The sequence below is a fragment of the Festucalex cinctus genome, chromosome 20 (genome assembly GCF_051991245.1).
Source record: "Festucalex cinctus isolate MCC-2025b chromosome 20, RoL_Fcin_1.0, whole genome shotgun sequence".
NCBI classification, from domain to species: domain Eukaryota; kingdom Metazoa; phylum Chordata; class Actinopteri; order Syngnathiformes; family Syngnathidae; genus Festucalex; species Festucalex cinctus.
The window spans coordinates 11,267,935-11,289,312 of NC_135430.1; the positions used below are offsets into that span (position 1 = coordinate 11,267,935).

Consider the following 21,378-nt stretch of genomic DNA (forward strand, 5'->3'; position numbering starts at 1 on the left):
CAGTGTGCAGGGGCTTGCTCCTTTGCTCTTGAAAATGGATCTCTCCGAAAGAAAAGTGGAAATGAGGAGATAAAGTAGGAATGCCTGTGTCATGGGTTCAGAGTGCAACGAGAGTGGAGATGTTGACGCATCTCAAGAAGACGCCGCCAGTGTAAGAACATGTTTTGATCTCTTTTTCTTGATCTCTAAATCATCTCCTCATGATAAAAATGGTTCATTTTTGTGTGCATTTCTTTGAAAATCTAAAAAAAAATGACGTAGGTTAAGAAGGTGTCGATTTGCACTGTTGGGCTTTCGGGTAAAATTTCAGGAGGAAGCTCAAATGCACTATAACCTTTACAGGTGAATATTTAATAGATGGTTATGATTTAAAAAAAAAAAAATAGTATGGCCAAACGTTCAACCTTGGATTTATTGGGCCATACCACATTTTCCAATGTGATGATGTTGCTGTTGTTTTTAATTTAAGTGGAAGGAATGATGAGTATTTCCAAATAGTTCCTTATCAATAAATCCTTTATTCGAAGAGGGGTTTGACTTTTTCTATTCATTGTACCCGCCTATCCTTGAATGTGACTTCTCTACTTTCAAGAGTCTACCCTGCTGCATATGGGATAACACCAAATGAATAATACATGTGCGTTGGAGTGTAATTCAATTCACCAGAGCGGGGATGAAGCAGCATCACATTCACATCTTATGTAGTTTGCTATTATAGTCCAAAGTGTTTATGCTTCTCTGAACATGCGCTGCTTGACATTTCGTCCCTGTTTGTTCTATGTCATTAATCACATCCTTAATAAGAGTGCGCTCTCTCAAAGCGGAACTAATTCCCCTTCTATGTGTTTCAATAGGTCGCAAATGTATCTGTGGAGGTGTCCACGGTGGACCACACGTTGCAGAAGCTGCGCAGGTTGTACAGGAAGACGAGGAGGAAGCCCAAAGGTCTGTCCAGGCTGTTGGCCTACCTGCTGAGCATTCAGCACTTGGCGATCATTATCACGGCTGTGGTCTTTGTGCTGGTGGTGGTCCTGTGGTCGCTGCTCTGGGTCTTTATATGTAAGTATTTGTTGATCAAACAATAATCAGCCATTTAAGTGCCAGAATGTTAATGAAACACATTCATTCTTTTAAAAATGTTTGCAATAATGTATTAATATTTCTACATTATGGCATGATAAATCTATCCCAGTTCGGCGCGAAGGCAACAGTGGCTTGTACTTTGCTGGCATGTTCCGTTTGGCCAATGTCGAGTTTATCCCAGAGTATCGCCAAGCCGGATCCCATGAGTTTGTCTCCATGGCGACCAAAATACAGCATGTGGTACGTGGGGGGGCAAGCCGTAGTACTGTGCATTATACACTTTTGTGTTAAGTCTTTCTGCTACTGCAGGTGAGCGGTGTGTACAAAATATCCTCAGTGGCTCGACTGTTCAAGCACGCCATCATTTCGGACCTTAGGTAGGCCTACTATCTTGTAAATGTGCATGCAGCAGCCTAGCTAGTCATTTGGGGGCCCAACGAAAACCCAGTAATGAGGTTCTCCACTTCCACGTGTAGCTTAATGCATTTTCTCAAGTACTGCATTCGGGTTTTCCTGCTTTTCACGCATACGTCTTTTTGCCAGTGATCTTACTCCAAATTCCTTGTTATGATAAATATGTCCACCCAATTTCATGTCAATTGGTGAAATTGGTATCCGGGGCAAGGAAAGATTACCTTGTGGTGTTCCGCAGGGGTCAATCCTTGATGCCATCCTCATCATTATTTAACTTATCCCTGATATTGCAATTTGGTAGCTCTGCCCTGTCACACCCCGAACATGTTTATGTTTATGTTTCATGCTACCTGCTTGGCTGATTGTGGCGTTGTCTTGAGGGTGTTTTCATATGGGGTGTGTTTGTTTTTCATCCCTCAGTACCAACAACAAGGGAGGCGTGCTTGTGCACTTCTGGATGGTGTTTGAGGTCCCTCGCCTGAAGAGCGCAGCGGTGTGCGAGGAGTGCGTGGGCGTCATCCTCAGGGACTCGGTCCATGCCAGCCTGACGAACCGCTCATCGGTGGGCTACCTGCTGGGCCTGCCCGTAGACATAGACTCCATCCTCATCAATGGTGGCTCATGTTGGTGATGTGTGGAATGTTTCCTTTTATTATAAACAACTGACTGGTTGGGGGTGTTTTTTGTTTTTTTTGCAGTTGTCCAACGCTCAGATTACACGTCCAATGCAGCAGGTGGGTTTGTCTCCTGAAATGAAGAACTGTTTATTTTGTGTTTTTTACCTCTACAGTTGAATTTATAGTAGATATATCGTATTTTACCGTTTACCTATGCACACAAAAAATACAAGAGCCTTTAATATGACTATTACAGGATCCCAGTGTATAGACAAACTTTATGCCAGCCTTCCCGGGTCGAGGGTCCCTCTGAATGTCTTTTCGTCATGGGGGGGTGTGCGATGCCATGTGAAACTCACCGCCGTGCCCGGTTTTCTCATCCGGCTGACTGTCACCTCCTTCCAAATCGAACCCAGTGACTGCGTTCAGGACGCCCTGACTGTGTACGACGCTCTTCTACCCATGCGAGGGCGAGTTCTGCATAGGTGAGTTCCACACCTCCTCCCGATCTGCATCCTCCCTCGTCTTCTTTTTTTTTTTTTTTTTTTTGTGGTATTGTACATTTATGGGAATGTTAAATTCGAATAGGAAAAAAAAAACGTGTAGTTAAAAAAAAAAAAAAAGTTTTATAACATCATAGTATTTATGGCTTTAAGATTGGGGGGGGGGGGGGGGGTGTTTTTTGGACTTCAAGGGGGGAATTGGCTATTGAAGAAAAGGAATAATTTTTTAATTAATTATTTATTTACTTCTTCTTTTCTTTTCTTTTTTTTAAGAAAAAGTCATGTTTTCCAAGAAAAACATGTTTATATTTTCAAGAGAAAATATATTTTCAATTTAAGAGAAAAAGTACTATCAAATTTTAGGAAGTTGCTAAAGTTAGAGACAAAGGTTGTGTAAGATGTTCAATAAATGGTTTGTTTACTTTTTTTAAAAGTATATTTTTAGTTATTAAAATACTACATAATTGTTTTAAAACATTTTCAGTAAAACATTTGGAGGGGGCAAAGTATATTTTAAATAAAATGTGTTTTCAGAAAAGTCAAGTGCATGAAGCCTTGTATATTTTCAGTTAGGAAAAAAATGATTATGTAGGTAAATTGCATAATTTTCGTAATTTTTCTAATATTTTATAATTAACCATCTATGTTTTGAAAAAAGTATTGTGGAACCTCGTTTTTTTGTGGTTAATCCGTTCCGGAAAGTCTGTTTAAAATGTGAGAAAATTTTGCTGAAAAATATAATCCAAAATGGAATCCTACGAATAATAGAATTTACTAACACAGAGGTTCCACTATAGGATACTCCCAAGTATAAATCTGTGTTTTTGACCCAAAATAATATTTGCCTGATATTGAATGGAAAGAGTGCTGTAGTAAGTGACTTGTGTGCGTGTTTCCAGGCTATGTGCTCCAGTTTCCAGCTCCATCTCCCTCGTATCAACCTCCAACGTCATGCTGCTGTCGTTCACCATGACCAGCGGCCCCAAGAGCTTCAGAGGAGACTTTGAGGCCATCACAGAAGAACGTATGTCAGCTGTGTGTTCTAATAGAAACACACACATAAACACGTGTAGCGTGGATTTAAAAAAACAAACAAACAAAAAAAAAGAAGTCTAAAACGCGTCTCGAACATCTTGAAGTTTATTTATTTATTTATTTATTTTACAATTTGGTTCACAAAGTAGTAAAATGTTTATATAATATATCGTGCTCACAAAAACCTAGCTTTTGAACAGTGGGTGTGAAGACTTTTTATATCCACTCTACCCCTCCTCAGTGTGCATTTCTCACGTCGCGTCACAACCGCACGTGACCGGCCAGATCTACAGCCCCTTCCACCCCAGCCTCATGCCCCCCCACTGCTCCTGCACGTGGATCTTTCAGGTAAAGCTCCAGCATACGTACCTTGTACTTTTTATGTGTTTGTTTATGTTATTCTAGACTCCTGATGCTGCTTTGGGGATTGCGCTGCAGCTTTACAATTATGTGCTGAAACCAAAAGACATGAGGGGATGTGAGCACGGATGGTGGAGGATCAACGAAGTGATGTATGAGCAATAATAACATAGAAAAACATACCATAAATGTGCTTTTTAAAATAATAGTAATGCAGCAATAAACTTTATGTTTAGTCCTGCCAAAAAAGTGAGTCAACACTTTATAATGGCTATAACTAGGAAATTTAGATAACACCAAAGTGCTTGACAAATAAAGATCTCAGCATTGCTAAAGCAAGCCGAACAATGACGTTGTCGTGAACAGTTTCTGCGGTAGCTATGTGGGACACGAGAGCGTATTTCGCATCGCGGAGCACGCCGCCGAGGTGGAGTTTCGCTGCACGTCCCGAAGCGCCACGCAACCTTTTCGGGCGTCGTACAGCAGCTACAACATCAGCCAACGTAAGTGTTTGTTGGTATCGGTGAAGGGGAATCGTTAAATTAGCGCGGGCGTATTTAATATGGATGCCGCTCTCGTCCTCTCCACAGCCTGCCCGGAAAGTCACTTCCTGTGTTCCACTGGAATCTGCATGGAGAAAAGTCGACGCTGCGACGGGCTGGACGACTGCCAGGACGAGAGTGACGAGGTCTTCTGCTGTGAGTCAAATTGATCATGACTTTTATTGCGGCTAAGTAATAAGTTTTTCGAGAAAACTCTGTTTTTTATGTTGATCGTTTATTTTCTTTATTTAGTCAGTTTTTGAGAAATTTTGTTGTTGTTGGAATAACTTGCAAAATGTTGAAAAGTTATTGTGAAAAAAGTAAATTTTCAAGAAAAAATAGATGAATGTTTCTAAATATTTTTCTCCTAGTATATTTTTGAGGAAAAAAGTGTAGGTTTTCAACAGCAAAAATTGTGTGAGTGTATGCTATACAGTCTTCCCTCGCTATAACGCGGTTCACTTTTCGCGGTCTCTCTGTATCGCGGATTTTTTTTTAAGTGCAATTTTGCATATTTTTTTACAGTAATATACCCATTTTATAAAATTTATGAAGTTTTGAACATTATCAATGTTTGAACAAGAGAGAAATGTGAGAACATGTAAATTCCTCAATGAGAAAAGTGTCTAAATTGTGTGGTAGGGGATTTTAGAGCCTTAAAACATTTATAAAAATTGTAAAACATAAAGCTAACTACTTCGCGGATTTCATTTATTGCGGGTATTTTTTGGAACCTAACCCCAGCGGAAAACGAGGGAACACTGTACTTAGAATTTTAAAAAGTTGTTTATTTTTCAATAAAGTGTGTTATTTTTAAGACAAAAATATATCTTTTTTTAAAATGTTAAATATTTTCTATCTAGTATTTTCTATCTAAAGTTTTGTATTTGTAAAAAAAAAAAAAAAAAAAAAACTTTTTGAGAAATAAGGTTAATTATTTTCAACCTTTTTAAATAAGAAACTGTTGAATATTTTTTTATTATTGAAAGTCTTGAAATCCTGTTTATTAAAGTAACTATATATTTTCAAGGAAAAGTGCATGTAAAAATATTGCTGTAAATTTTGTACAACAGGTATTTAGGTTTTACATTTTTCAATACAAGTTTTCCATGTTTCAAAAAAATTATTCATGTATGTTTTTTTGTTTGTTTTGTTTTTTAAATGTCTTTTATATATGAAAAAAAGTACAGTATTTTCAATTTCAACAGCAAAACAATGGAAATTTAAGAAGGTTTTATACTATAAAGAAGTATATAATGTTGACCGGGAAAAGAAATATATTTTCCAGACTGAAGTCATATTTTCCCCCCAAAAATTGAAAAAAAAACGTTTATTTTCCAAAAGAAAAAAAAGTTGTTTCTATTTTTAGGAGGGTCATATTTCTGAAGCTGAATAGTTGTTTAAGTTGTATATTTTTTAGAAAATCTTAATCTCAAGAGTGTAGTTTCATATTTTCAAGAAAATACTTTTGAATTTTAAAAGCAAAAAAATCCGCTTGTCTTTCCTTTGCAGCGAGGCCCACCAAGAACTGCGACGGCAGCAGCCCTCTGCATCCCCTGTTCGTTTGCAACGGTGAGCCAGACTGCGCCAACGGATTGGATGAAACCAACTGCACACAGGGTGAGACAGACGTGTTTTCATAATATCAGTGATGTCTTTATATGTTTGGCTCTGATGTGTTTTGCCGTGCGACAGAAACGAGCTGCTCGGCCGTCAACTATCAGTGCAGCAGCGGCTCGTGCATCCGGAAAAAGAACGCCAGGTGCGATGACATCACCGACTGCCAGGACGGCAGTGACGAACTTGACTGTGGTGAGAACAACGCCTCGTCATTAAAACATCCTAAATGCTCCTGTTTAAAATGTTAAATAAAGATTGTTAAAAAAAAAAAATCCTAAATACAAATACGCTACTGACTTGTAAAAAGTCTTAAAATAAACACATAAAAAAAAAAATAAAAAAAAACATTTTTAGGGCTTGTATGTTAGCTAATATGATCTTAATGGGCCTCATGTGAATTTAGTTTGTGAGAATAAGTGAACGGTGAGACCGTGACTTGAAATTTTCTGATGGAATACAGTCATTTATGTAAAATGGGTTCATGACTCTGAACATGTTTGATGCATGGCGTTAGCGTTTTATAATACTCACCTTTTTAAGTGTTAGGCCAACATCTTGTGGTGGCTATGTGCAATTACAATGCCCCTTTTTTTTTTTTATTATTTTTTTTTTTTTACAAAAAATGTTAGTTATGTTTCTATGGGAAAAAATCTTGTCTTAATGAAAAAAGTAAGAATTTTGAAAATAATAATAATAATGATAAATAAATAAATTTTAACGTATTTGTTATTTTTGGGATTTGCTCTGTTTTTCATCAAAAGGTGTAGAATTTCTAAACAAAAACTACATTTTCAAGGGAAAGTCATAATTTATTTTCAAACAAGTAGTACATCTACAGCGTCGACAGGTGTTTTTTTTGTTTTTTGTTCTTTTTTTTTGTCAATGATTTGAAACAATGACGTCTTGGGCAGCTTGCGGGCTCCCCGCCTCCACTGGTTCCCATCGCATCGTGGGCGGGACCGACTCCGAGGAGGGCGAGTGGCCTTGGCAGGTCAGCCTGCACTTCTCGGGTCACCTGATCTGCGGCGCCTCCGTCCTCTCACCTGATTGGCTCATCTCGGCGGCGCACTGCTTCAGCAAGGACAGGTCGCTTGTCCCGTCTCTCTCCTCTCTCTACTCACGCCCGCTCCATAAATTCACATCTGAACCCCTCCCACGCAGGCTGTCCGACCCGCGGCGCTGGCGGGCCCACCTGGGCGCGCTGATGCAGGGTTCCGGCGGGCACGTGGCGGAGATCCAGCGCATCGTGCTGCACGAGTACTACGACGCCAGCACGCTGGACTACGACGTAGCGCTGCTGCGGCTCAAGAGGGCGTGGCCGGCCTCGCTGGGCCCGCTGGTGCAGCCTGTGTGCCTGCCCACCGCCTCGCACGTTGTCACCGCCCGGCACCGCTGTTGGGTGACGGGCTGGGGACATCGCTCTGAGGAGGGTGGGGAACACTTTTAAGAAATGACGCTAATATAACGATATATAGCTGATGTTATGATGTCACTTCCTCCCTGCAGATAAATCGCTGCCATCTGTGCTGCAGAAAGCCCAGGTGTCCATCGTGAGCCAGACTGAGTGCAAGAAGACTTACGGCCCTGTGTCGCCCCGCATGCTGTGTGCGGGGGTCCCGTCGGGGGAGCGAGACGCCTGCAGGGTAAGCCCCGCCCACGAAACAAACCTCCGAAATGATGCTTGCTCAACGTACCCAGCATAGTTTCTGTACTCTGCTGTGATTGGTCAGGGAGATTCTGGTGGCCCGTTGTCCTGTCAGGCGCCGGGTGGGGGCCGCTGGTTCCTGATCGGCATCGTCAGCTGGGGGGCGGGCTGCGGCAGACCCGGCCTGCCTGGGGTCTACGCCAGGGTCAGCAAGTTCACCTCATGGATCTACGGCCATATCAGCTAACAGCCTCATTCGTGAAAAAAAACAAACTAAAGTTCAATTGGACTTTAGGTAAAGTATGGCTTTTTAATCTGGCCCACTATAAGCATTTACATCATCAAGAAAGTTTTTTTTTCTTTTTCTTTTTTTATTATTTAATTTTTAGACATTGTTTTCCTTAAATTGTTCACGGTGTACGTACTGTATTTATTCAATTTTTATTAAATTCATTTATCCCATTTAAACATGGCTTGTTTATCATTGTAAATGATAAAATATTAATACATTATATTCATTCATCTCATTGAATACTTTAATTATTGTGTAAGTACTACAATAAAACATTTGCAAAGTTTTAAAAAATACATTTTTTTAATGAAACAATATAACGAAAAAAAGTGTTGTTTTTTTTAACAGTATATACATTTAAAATGTATTATCTATTAAATAATATGTCTTTTTTTTTTTTTTTTTTAATGTATTTTTAATCCCTTTTTGTGTTATTTTTAGCCCAACAGTTTTAAGGGTGTGGCTATATTAAATTTAACTATTAAATATTTTATTATTGAAACTTGTCATATGTTTCATTAAGTTGATCATATACAGTATTTTTTGCTCAATTATCTACTTAAATAAATGGATTTATTGTAAAGACTAAAATTTAAAAAATATGTTTTAAATAATTGCATACAATTTATATACTGTGTATTTTATGAATTAGTTATCACAATTTAATAAATTGCAACTACAAATAAAATGAGCATGAGTTGTGAATTATTTTACATATTTATTTATTATTTTTTTCCCTTTTACATTTCTTTTTTTTTTTACTTTAATTAGAAATGAAAATGGCTCCCCAAGTTTGCCCGTGCCAATTTGACCGCCTTGGAAATGTTATTGTCGGTGGAAAGTTACACAATAAACGTTGATTGAATGTACCGTACAGCATCTCGAGTCATCCGATGCCCGATTAGTTATTGCGGGGTCTCACTAAATACCCCGCCGCGGAGCATTCATCCTGCACTGCAATTGCGACAAGGGGGAAGTTTGCACACAATATCAGTCAACGGGAGTTTGTACATAGTGTCCTCATTGTCCCCCGCCCTGGCCGTGCAATGCATTGTGGGACTTGGGCTCACACCTAAAAAGCGGAGCAGGTGAATGAAAAAAGGGTCGGATTTCGGTCGGGGTGGGTGCGGGGGTCGTCTCGCTCTCTCAATCGCCTCTCCTGAACGGACCGGGACTCCGCCATGAGGAGGGAAAGCTGCCAGGTGTACTGCATCTTTGGCCATGGACGCTCCAGCTCCTGCGGGGTGCAGGTAAGAACTCCCCCTCACCTCCCCCAACCCACTCCCACTTTGTTATAATGATGCCCACCGTAAACTGTGTGTCCCAAAGAAGGAAGAGGGGGTCTTGAAGGAGTCAGCTCAGCTTCCGAGCTTCTCGACGAAGATTGAAGATGAGCAACTTCCGCCTCCCGAATGCGATTGCCGCAGGAGATGGCCGTTCGGTCTCCTGCCCGTTTTATCAGGCGTCGCTGCCATTGCTTTAGCCGCACACTACTTGACATGTGAGTGGCGCTTTCATTCGTCAGCATTTCTACATAAAACTGACTTTAAAGGGATACTTGACTCATTGAGCCATTTTCAGCAGTAGAAAGTTAATAATTTGTCCAGAATTAATTTGATATCGTCATTATTTTTCGTATACAATTAATACCTTTTAAAAACAATTTTTTCCACTTGCTGTCGACTGAAGATGACATCACCTGTGCTGAGGAAGTAGGTAGCGACCAATCATGGCTGACCAAACCCAGAAAACAGGTGAGCCATGATTGGTTGTCACCTACTTCCTTAGCACAGGTGATGTCATCTTCACAGCAAGTGGAAAAAAATTGTTTTTGAAGGTATTAATTGTATCCATCCATCCATCCATTTTCTTGACCGCTTATTCCTCATTAGGGTCACGGGGGGTGCTGGAGCCTATCTCAGCTGGCTTTGGGCAGTAGGCGGGGGACACCCTGGACTGGTTGCCAGCCAAACGCAGGGCACGCAGAGTCTAACAACCATCCACACTCACAAGCACACTTAGGGACAATTCGGAGCACCCAATTAACCTGCCATGCATGTCTTTGGAATGTGGGAGGAGACCGGAGTACCCGGAGAAGACCCACACAGGCACGGGGAGAACATGCCAACTCCACCCAGGAAGGCCGAAGCCTGGACTCGAACCCGAGTCCTAAGAACTGGGAGGCGGACGTGCTAACCAGTCAGCCTATTAATTGTATATAATAAAAAATAATAAAGATATCAAATTAATTCTGGACAAATGATTAACTTTCTACTGCTGAAAATGGCTCATGAGTCAAGTATCCCTTTAAACGTTGACGTGTAATTAAACAAACTGCCAGCTTAATGCTAAAAAAATGTAATTGACATGCTAACTAATAGCATCGTGTCACTCTGTTATAACTTGTGTCTGGCCAATAATTAAACTGATTGTTTTTCCACATTAACATTTCAACATCAAATAGATAATGATGGTTGATAAAAATTAGCAAAAAATGTCAGATAATAAATAAGAATTTAATCATGCACATAATTAATGCGTGGTCAACTGATGCAAATGATATTGTAGCACAATATCTCTAAGAAAAAACATCTCAATTCTTTACATTAAATGTAATGGCTTCATTACTATATGTTTGAAATATAAAAAAAACAAAATAATCATATACTGCTATTTTTCCTATTAAAAAACCTTTCCACAAATTTAGGCAGAACATCAATTACAGTTTTGTTTATTCGTGGCAAGGGATTACTGTAAACCTTCATGCCACTTTTCCTCAGCAGCCCCGCCCTCTTCCGTCTTCTTCTTGGGATGCAGCGTGGAGTTTGCCAACTTGAACTTCTCTACGGAGCTCGCCAACAGCTCCTCGCCGCAGTTTCGCCTGCAGGCACGCTCCTTCAAGCCTTACGTGAGTGCCATTTTTCTTTACATTTTGCCTGACTATTCCCTTCTCCTCGTCTTGCTTTTCCCCCTCTTTTGCATCTCCCCGCTGTTAAATGTAAAGCTGAAAGAGGAGCTCTTCGATGTGTGTGAGTAAGTGTGTCCAAGGGGGGTCCAAAAGGGTCCTCAGGGATCAGGCTCTTTTCAGTGTTGAGGACAAACCTGCCATAGTGAGAGGACGAGCAAAAGACTTCAATACGAACATTGTCTGTGTGTGACACACACAAAGTGAGCTGGTACTGCGAGATGGAGGTTCTCACCATAATATTAGGAACAGACTTCACCATCACCCGCTGTACTAAATGACCATCAGCATAGTATTTAATCTCCTGTCCCAAGTGTTCTCTTGGATAAATAAACCCCTCACCCTAAATAAAATAGACGTTTCCCTATTCTCCCACAAAGGAGAAATATTTTAGCTGTTTTTATTTGTGGAAAAACTTTATGATATACAATAACTTTCAGTTCTCCGAACTCTACAAGTCCACCCCATGGAGCTCTTACTACCTGCGCTCAGGAATTGCTGCCTTCAGGTACGATGCTGCAAAAGTATTGGGACTCCCGAACGTCGTGACGTAAATGAAGAGCGTGTCCGCGTGTGTGTGTGTGTGGCAGTGAAGGCGCAGAAGGCCTCACAGTGTTTTACTGGAGTCAATTCTCCGCCCCGAACCGTGTCGCTGTGGCGATACGGCGGTCCAGCCCGGAAAGGCTGCAGCGTGGGCTGCCGGGCAGCAACAAGGTTGTGTGGGATGGCCGGCACGAGCAGCGCTACTACTTGGAGCAGGACGACGTCACGCTACATCTGCTGGGTAACGTAGCTTGAAATCGTTCGTGACAAATCAAATCAAAACAAAATGATAAATCCATAACAGTACAGATGGTCGCAAATCTTTGTGGATAGGTAGTTACAAAGCTGCTTAGCTGATTTGTTTTTAACTCATTCACTCCCAGCCATTTTCACTGAAGCAACCCCTTAGCTGTTTTACTGGATTTTGACTGCTTTTGCAAGGCCCACAGAATATTGTGTTCTCTTGCTATAAAAACATGGAACCTACCAAAAGAAATATTAGAGTCTCTTCTTTCATCTGTTTCCATTTTGCAACAGTTGGCATTAGAATATAGCTAAGTTTCATCATTATTCACAAGTCTGCTTAAAATTGTGGGGAAACATCTTGTTTTCATCATGGCCCTGGTTGATCTCATAGTCTACTGCCACCTGCTGGCCGTTTTTGTAAATACTACATATTTTTCACCCATTCTCTGCAGTTGAGAGGCTGCATCAAAGCCTTCTAGCATAAAAAAAAAACTCATAAATACATATTTGGGACACTTAATACATTTAAAATAAAAGGTATTTATACGTTTTTGGGAGGAAATGAGTTAAGAATGTGAAAAATCAGTTGACAACAAAACATATTGAGTCATATATCAAATTAAAGCTATTTTTGAAGGCTTTCTAAATCTGTTATCAAGTTGCGAATATCTGGTTATATGATGTCATAATGTCCAATTTGACACCTCTAATATAGATTACACCTGTGTAGGTTTGGATCCCGATGAATGGGAAGAAAAATCCGACAAGCTGAAGAATCCAAACATCCTCCAGAGTGGGAAGTGGCAGCTCGGCTTCCAAGGTGAGTCTTCGGCTTTAAAAAGCATAAATAAAGCAAAGATGATATTTTCTCCTCGCTTCTTATCTGAAGCGGTGTCCTTCGACCTGTACGCAAAACTCGGCGTGAACCGCACCCTGGTCCTGGTGAGTCCCAAGAAGCTGTACTACCAGTGGCGCCTTCGCGTGCCACCGGGTCAGGCGGTCCGCCTGGTGGTCCTCGCCCTCCACGGCGGTGCCGCCGCGCCAAGCTGCGGCGCCCACAAGATGTCCGCCTACGACTTCCTTCTTCCTTTGCAGAATAAGATCATCACCAGGTACGCTCTCCCACCTGTTGCTCTTTTGCTTCCTTTCCACCATTTTGATTTTGTGCACACAGGTGGTGCGGGCTACCCGTGACGTCGGGCTCCTCGCCCGCCTTGAGGCTGACGTCCTCGGGGAACGTCATGCTGCTCACCTTCTCCTTCAGTCGGCAGAGGGAGGGAGCCGTCTTCAAAGCGTACTTCCACGCTGTCCCCAAAGCAGGTCAGGATAAAGTTGGTCACAAACTCCGGTCCTCCAAGACCATTTGTGTATGTTTTAGAGGTTTCATTCCGAGTTGCCCACAATTAATTAAAATAAATAAATAAATAAATAAATAAGGAGGGGAATTATAAAACATGTTTACTGCAGTAGAAGGTCACATACATACAATTTACGCTTTTTTTTGTCAATATTTTTAATTTATTTATTTATTTTATTTTACTTTTTTTTTCTTTTTTTTTTGGACCAACAGCATTTTTTGTAAGTATTTTTGGGGTTTATGAAAAATATAACATATTTTGTTTTTGCCCAATTTTCCAAATGCATTTATTTCAATGGCCCTCAATTATACATGTTTTTTTTCGCTATGCGCAGACTAGCACATATTTTGTCCATTTTTAAAATGGTATTTTTAGTCATTCATTTGGTTAGGAAGTGTGTGGTCCTATAAACATATGCGCAGTTGTCAAATTTTTGCTCATCCCTGGAATAGAAGGTGCCCCAAAATATTTAATATTTTCCATTGAACTTCATGTAAATTGTATTGTGTGCTAATATTAACACTTTATGAGCACATGATGGACTTTTACTTGGTTACATTCAAAATCTAGCATATAAAATTGGATGATAATGATATTGTCTTGGGGTAATCTAGTCAGTTTTGTTTTATTTAGGTTGTGGAGGGTCACTGTCATCATGGAATGGCTCCATTTCCTCACCTTACCATCCCTATCACTACCCTCCGAATATAGACTGCAGGTGGACACTACGAGTGAGTCGTATCTATGTGCCTGTTTTTTAAAAGCACACACATTGTGTAACTCTGCTGTCCATTTTTTGTCATTCAACCGGCTCACGCTCAGGCACCGTTGCCCGGATATCTGATCTCCGTGACGATGACGACGCTGGACATCCAGCAGTCGTCGGACGGTTGCGAGAAGGACTGGCTGGACGTCGGCGGCGTCAAGTGAGTCATGGGAGAGTTTTAGTTGTAATGATTTTATTTTTATTAGTATCGCCGCAGCGTCTCTCAAGCCAAAATAGGTTTTAATCAAAGTTATAATGTAATGAATACATGAAAAAAATAACAGATAAAAACATTGAAAAAATATCAATACGTAAAGAAAAATACCTAAGTTATTATAGAAATATTTATTCATGAGAGTAATGTGGAAATAAAATGGGAAGTGTGCACCCACATTAACAAAGACATTAAAAATATTAATGCTGAAAAAAATCCATTCATGATTTTTAATATATAATTAATAGATGAGAAATAAATAAAAATCATACATAAATGTTAAACAAATAAACTATTTGGAAACTGCAGCATTAAATAACAGTACTAAAAATTGAAATAAATTAAACATGATAAATATATTTTAATAAATAAATAAAAGTGTTATAAAAAAAATATAATATTCAAAAATCTTCCTAAAAATATTTACAATAAAAAAACAAGACAGATATATATTTTTTTAGATTTTTATACATATGTATTAAAAATGAATAACTAGTAAAACTTTTGTTAATAAATAATAAATAATAATAATCTAAATATAGATACAAAAAAATTCCAAATATATCATTTATGCATTCTTAAATTCTCAAACTGGCACTTTTCCCCCCTTTGCATTAGATCAAGCGGCATGAATTCAAATGATCATGTGACTCCTATCTCCTATTTCATTGGTCTAGATTTTGCAACCAGATATCGGACATCAGCAGAAGGCGGGTCTACTCGTCTCCGCTCTCCATCCACTTCCACTCAGACGAAGCCGTGACTCACCGGGGCTTCTATTTGCGCTACCGGGCCGTCTCGCCCGACAGCTGTAAGTTGCCGCTCCGTTCCGCCTCACCACGTTCTTTTAAGGCACGACACATAATAAATGTCCCCTCCGTACGCACAGCCTGTCCGCCGCGTCAGTTTGGCTGCGGCAATGGCCGCTGCGTCCCTTTGAGGCGGGTGTGCGACGGCGTCAGGGACTGCGAGAACGGACACGACGAAGCTAGATGCTGTAAGTGTCCGTCGGTGATCGTCAAACTATCAAACCTCCACTGTAGCCTCAGTGTTGTTGTTTGCGTACAGCGTCGTGCAGGCCTGGCGAGGTGCTGTGCGCTAACGGCCATTGTCAAACTCATAGCAGCCAGTGTGGCGTCTGCACAGACAGCGGCGAAGACGGTGGCTGCAGTGAGTCAACACACATACACAGACTCACACAGAGTGAATCTTTTAATGATTTCCTTTATTTACAGGAAGTAAATGTTATCACTCATGTGCCAACAAAGTGTGCCTACCCAAATCTTCAGTGTGTGACGGCGTTGTGGACTGTAAAGACCGGAGCGATGAAATCAACTGCACCAGAGCATGTAAGCATTCATATTAATATAAGATTATTTTCAAATACTTTTACATGTATTTCCATGTACCTTTGTTCCTCTCACAGATGTGAAAGGTTGCTCATCATCCTCGTACAAATGTGTCAGCGGAAAGTGCGTGACAAAGCTCAACCCAGAGTGCGACGGAATCAAAGACTGCCAGGACGGGTCTGATGAGATGCGCTGCGGTACGTTGCAGTTTAGGAGGATTTTTTTTTTTTTTTTTTTTTTTCGTGAGCAACTTTTTCTTTTTATTATTTCATTCTCTCATTTAAACTTTTATTTATCATTATTCATCATTATTTATTATTATTTATTATTATTTGTTTATTATATTTTATTTTATATATGCTTCTTTTAGTTATTTAATTTTTCTAACATTATGTTCTTGAATTTCTTTTTCTTTTCTTTTTTCTTTTTCTGTTTTATGTATATTTTTTTGTTTATATTGTTTTAAGTCTTTTTAATTTCATTTTTTAATTTTAACTCAACTCAACTCGAGTTTATTTATATTTATTTATATGTATTTTGATTGTTTAATTAAAATATATTTTATTTATATTTATTTTAATGATTTAATTTTAATTTTTTGTCACTTTATTTTCATTATTTAATTTCTTGTTATTTTTACTTATTTTATTTTATTTTTTCAGTCTATTATTATTATTATTATTATTTTAAATTAAATCATGTTGGGCACTGCAGCCCATTTGTAAAGAAAAACAAAAACAGTGAAAAATTACATTTTTTACATTTCGTAACTTTTTTTTTGTAAGCATATACACATAATGCATTTATCGTTTATAAACACATTAGTGTACACACAGTGTAGTTTTTTTCAAATATTCTTTAAAATAAAAAAAAAAATATATTTTTTAGTTCTTTACATTTAATAAATATATATTTTTATTTTTATTTTTTTGGCATTTGTGTTTTCTATTAATTAGAAAAATAATTTAAATGGCCATTTGAGGGCACTGTAGCACACATTGGGGTTTTGGCTTCAACCTATGCTGTCCAATAAAATGTCCAAATCCTTTTTCTTATACAGTATATTATTGAATCCAAAGCAGCGATCCCGTTTGTAAAACAAACGTGTAGAAGTAAATCTTCACATCCAGGTTGCGGCATCCGGCCCCGAAAGAGGCCCAAGATCGTCGGGGGCACCGACGCGTCTCCGGGCTCGTGGCCGTGGCAGGCGAGCCTCCAGATGGAACGTTACGGCCACGTCTGCGGCGCAACCTTGCTCGCCGCACGCTGGCTCGTCTCGGCGGCGCACTGCTTCCAGGACTCGGATACCATCAAGTAAATACCAACACTTTGTATTGTATTTGTATACTGTATTTATCCTCATTTTGTTTGCAGGTATTCAGATCCACGCTCGTGGCGAGCCTACATGGGGATGCGCTTGATGGCGGCGGGTAAGAGTGCCGTCTCGGCCGCCAACAGGCCGGTGCGCCGCATCCTCCCGCACCCCAAGTACGAGCAGCTGACGTCCGACTACGACATCGCCCTGGTGGAGCTGGGCGCCCCCGTCTTCTTCGGCGAACTGGTGCAGCCCGTGTGCGTGCCCGCGCCCTCGCACGCCTTCGCCGCGGGCGCCAGCTGCTTCGTCACCGGCTGGGGCGTCCTCACCGAGGACGGTAATCATTCCTTTTGACACCGAACCACGACATGAACGCAAATGCGATACATCTGTTCCAGCTTCCCATTTTTTCGGTGCGTCTTTGATGGCAGGGGAGTTGGCGTCTCGCTTGCAGGAGGCCTCGGTGCGCATCATCAACAGGAACACCTGCAACAAGCTCTACGATGACGCCGTCACGCCCAGGATGCTTTGCGCGGGAAACCTGCAAGGCGGGGTCGACGCCTGTCAGGTTAATAACACCATCCATCTATCCAGTATTTTGCATGTATTTCTTTGATATCTCTTAAATGTTCAAATACAGTTAGTTCGTTCGTTAGCTAGTTAGGTCGTTTTTTTGTTTGTTTTTGGTATTAAAGGGATACTTGACTCATTGAACAATTTTCAGCTGTGAAAAGTTAATATTTTGTCCAAAATGAATTTGATAACGTCATTATTTTTCATGTACAATAAATACGTTTAAAAAGTAATTTTTCTACTTGCTGTCGACTGATGATGACATCACCTGTGCTGAGGTAACGGCCAATCATGGCTCACCTGTTTTCTGGGTTTGGTCAGTAAACTGAGCCATGATTGGTCGTTACGTACTTCCTCAGCACAGGTGATGTCGTCATCATCATCAAAATATAAACTTTTTTTCTGCTGAAAATGGCTCAATGAGTCAATATCCCTTTAAAATCTATTACAAAATGTGTGGACTGTATTTATTTTTAGGTTTTTATTTTTGATTTTTTTTAATGTTTAATTCAGATTTAATCTGTGTTTGAATACGCGTGTATATATTTGTTTCATGTCTTGTTTATTAATGGTCAAAATGTTTTTTTAGATTACTGTATTACTATATATCTTACTTTTTTATTTTGTTTTTATATTTTTTTATTTTAAAAAATTTATTGTAATAAATTCATGTTTTTATATTAAAAAATCAAACTGAATGATTTTAGCACGTTTAGATTTATCTTTTTAATGTTAAAAAACAGTTTTATTGTTAGACGTTTAATATTTTTACACTTATGAAATTGTTCAAATATACATTCAATTTTACTTTTTATAGGATTTTTGTTATACTTTTTTAAATTGTATTACTATGACATGTATTTTTAAATATTTGATATACCGGTAATATATTTACAGTAATTAATACAATATACAGTGTTTAATAGATTTAATTTTTAAATGCTCAAAGACCATTTATTTTTCAGATTATTATTTTATTTATAGATGACAGATAAAGTTATATATTTTTTGGGATGCTCATACGTTTTGTTTTATTTAGAAAAAATATTCTGCTTTTATGAGGATTTAAACAGTCACCGAATCTGTCAGATTTGCTTTAATCTGGTTAATCCAATGCTTTGATATACACTGATTATGTTATTGGCTTGATGTCTTGTATTGATCACTCTTTGTAATTTATAGGGTGACTCCGGGGGTCCTCTAGTGTGTCAGGAGCGCGGCCGGCGCTGGTTCCTGGCGGGCATCGTGAGCTGGGGCGAGGGCTGCGCCAGGCAGAACCGTCCCGGCGTCTACACGCAGGTGGTCAAGTTCGCCGAATGGATCCACCAGCAGACCCGAGGTCAGGTGTGACCCAACAAGGACCAAGGAAACGCTTTTTGGGTGTGTTGCGGAGCAAAAACGATTAAAAAAAAAACAAGCTACTAAAATATGTTTCTTCTTTGGACTACAATGATAATTATTTAAAATGTACGAAAAGTCAAAAACAAGTTTTTATAAAATGTCACCTCAGCACTTGTTGTTGAGCCTACAGCGACCTCTAGTGGTCAATTTCTGCCAAATGCTAAAATTAGTATCATGATAACTTTAATTTTTGTTGATTTTATTTGTATGAAATGCACTCTAGATCTATTTATTTAAAAGAAAATTATTAAAAAAAATCCAATTTATTTGTATTTATCACCTTTTCCACTATAATTGTGAAACAACTCAAATTAGTAGAACAGAATTGTATTTTAGCTGTATTTTACATTTATTGTAATAGCCATGCTTGTTTGCATGCCCCCTCCCCCATTGTTGTGCAGTTCCAAAACAAAACTTTGAAAATATTAAAAATATAGAACATATGGATGGTTATTTTTGCATGTCATTATATAATAAAATTTTAAAAAGTGTTGTTGTTTTTTTATTTGTCTATAATATCCTTAAATTGGTTGACGCTTTGGTCTTGGTCTTTTTTTTTTTTTTTGGTGCAAAACACATTTTTTGTGTTGCTTTTGTGGGTTATTCATTTGACCCAACTTTTTGGGTTAAATGAATGACCCCAAAAGCTGTGCGGCTATCTTTTTGACACGATGTGGGTTATTTTTGACCCAACTGTTTTTAGAGTACACTTAACCTATTTAAAGTGAAAAAAAAATGTTTCAATATGTGAAATAGTGTTTCACACTTGTACAGTGAAAAATATTTCACTTGTGTGTGACAGTATTGCACTAATGGATGTGAAAGGCAATTGAGAAAAAAAAAAGAAAAAGAAAAACACAAGCGTACGTGCAAGCCACCTCGTGGATTCCAAACGTGGCAAATGTGCACATGCAGGTTGTTATTGAGATCCAGTCAATGTGATTTATCCACCAGTTTGTAGCACTTAAAGGAGGCTGGGAATCGACTTGAGAGCTGGGTGGGTCCGAGTGGCTGTTACGCGCTCGGCTTGGGTGTGCCGGGACGCGCGCGCGTCACGGAAGGCCGCCATCCGGTGGCCCCCACTGTGGGAACTCCTATAAAGGCCCAACCGCGACAAGGCGTCGCGCAGGAGTCCCTCAAGTCGCTTCTCTCTTCCTTCTGCGTCATCTTCATCCACATCCAAAAAAAAAAAGGATTAACGCATCTCTTTCTTTATCGGTCGTTGGATGAACACAATGAACTTTCTGCTCACCTTTCTGCTTTGTGGATTGTACGCGCTCTTTGCCAAAGGTGAGTCGACACCACTGGATCGTCTCAATCCAACTTTTACGCGCGGATATTTTGTTGGGGGGGTTGGTTGGACTGGATATTATGCGCAAGGACTTCATTGGACTGTGCGGGTAAATATCCTCAAATTCCATGAGGGCTTTGTCAAGAGTTTTCATGTGGTGACAAATCTCTCGAGATATGTGATAATGCAAGGTGGATCAAATTATTATTATTACAAGGTGGATTAAATTATTATTATTATTATTATTTTATTATTGTCCCTCTGCAAATAAAAAACTGCACTTGATATTTTGATTTAAAAATCAATTAGATGATAGCAGTTTTAAAATGCATAATTTCTTTTTACATTTATTATATAAATACTCTATACGTCATACACATGTATTCATAGTATTGATAAAATGTGATAAATATACCTCTATTTTGATTTTATGTTTAAAATGTTTATTATATATCAATTTTTTATCTTTTTTCTTGCATGTTTTGTGATTGCTCAGGAATTTTACCTTAACTTATTTCTTAAAATGTGTTAACAATATTTGTTTTATTTATTGGCTCGTGTGGTGTTATTTTCGTCCTCTAACATGAATGCTTTTTCTTCCTTTTTACATTTCTATACAAATACCTAACTAATTTCTTCGTGATTTTAAAAAATAAAGCACTATAAATGTAATATTTGAAACTACATTCTTAGAATTGCTGCGTCAAAAATTGGACCGACGTGCTAACTTGGGTCAATTTGACCCAAGTTTTTGTGGGTTCTTTTCTACAAACCACCTATTTTTTTGCATAAAAAAAAAAAAAAAAAAAAAACTCGAATATTGGATTGTTTTTGCAAAAACAATCTAAAGTTAGTGGGTCAATCCAGTTTTTGAACCAGCAGTTTTTGCATTTTTCCTTTTCCTTTCCTTTTATTATTTTTTTGAACATATAAACAGATGAACTGCAGAGATAAAACAGAAAACAACAACAATCAAAGAGAAGAAAATCCCAATAAAATAATCATTCAATCAATCATAACTTACATGTTCAAAAGGGAGTAGGAAGAAGTTAAAAACTTATCTAGTCCTACCCCTTTTACTCAATATATTTAAACTTATTTCATTATTAATACAATTTTAATTTACTAATTATTAAAAAAACAAATAAAAAAATAATAATAATAATAAATGATATATATAATTATTTTTAAAATGTATTCCAAAAATTCTGATATTACTTTTTTGTTTTTATTCAAGATTAAGGGG

At 38.8% G+C, this 21,378-nt stretch overlaps 3 protein-coding genes across 4 annotated transcripts in view; all 3 read left to right on the forward strand.

Moving 5' to 3' along the window:
* Window positions 1-91: 91 nt before the first annotated feature.
* Window positions 92-1,446, forward strand: LOC144009819 (transmembrane protease serine 7-like). The gene is made up of 3 exons (XM_077509708.1): window positions 92-151; window positions 855-1,059; window positions 1,193-1,446. Exons 1-3 carry the CDS (start codon window positions 92-94, stop codon window positions 1,372-1,374), a joined length of 447 nt encoding a protein of 148 aa, XP_077365834.1. The 3' UTR covers window positions 1,375-1,446.
* A 459-nt stretch (window positions 1,447-1,905) lies between these two features.
* Window positions 1,906-19,266, forward strand: LOC144009820 (suppressor of tumorigenicity 14 protein). Its single transcript, XM_077509709.1, has 32 exons — window positions 1,906-2,111; window positions 2,196-2,231; window positions 2,371-2,599; window positions 4,126-4,164; window positions 4,379-4,515; window positions 4,603-4,710; window positions 6,067-6,174; window positions 6,250-6,366; window positions 7,086-7,260; window positions 7,336-7,604; window positions 7,681-7,817; window positions 7,905-8,061; window positions 9,127-9,199; window positions 9,298-9,361; window positions 9,441-9,612; window positions 10,892-11,019; window positions 11,517-11,584; window positions 11,667-11,860; window positions 12,596-12,685; window positions 12,755-12,977; window positions 13,040-13,185; window positions 13,857-13,954; window positions 14,046-14,149; window positions 14,881-15,014; window positions 15,093-15,200; window positions 15,272-15,373; window positions 15,439-15,552; window positions 15,630-15,749; window positions 16,683-16,866; window positions 16,927-17,204; window positions 17,299-17,435; window positions 18,623-19,266. The coding sequence occupies exons 1-32, from the start codon at window positions 1,955-1,957 to the stop codon at window positions 18,788-18,790; spliced, it is 4,374 nt and encodes a 1,457-aa protein (XP_077365835.1). The 5' UTR covers window positions 1,906-1,954; the 3' UTR covers window positions 18,791-19,266.
* Window positions 19,267-19,981: 715 nt separating this feature from the next.
* flt1 (fms related receptor tyrosine kinase 1) overlaps window positions 19,982-21,378 on the forward strand; it is a 167,437-nt gene continuing 166,040 nt past the window's right edge. For both annotated transcript variants that reach the window (XM_077509583.1, XM_077509584.1), the window contains exon 1: window positions 19,982-20,131. In XM_077509583.1, coding sequence (XP_077365709.1) covers window positions 20,068-20,131 — 64 coding nt within the window. In that variant the 5' untranslated portion in view covers window positions 19,982-20,067. The remainder of the gene's footprint in view (window positions 20,132-21,378) is intronic.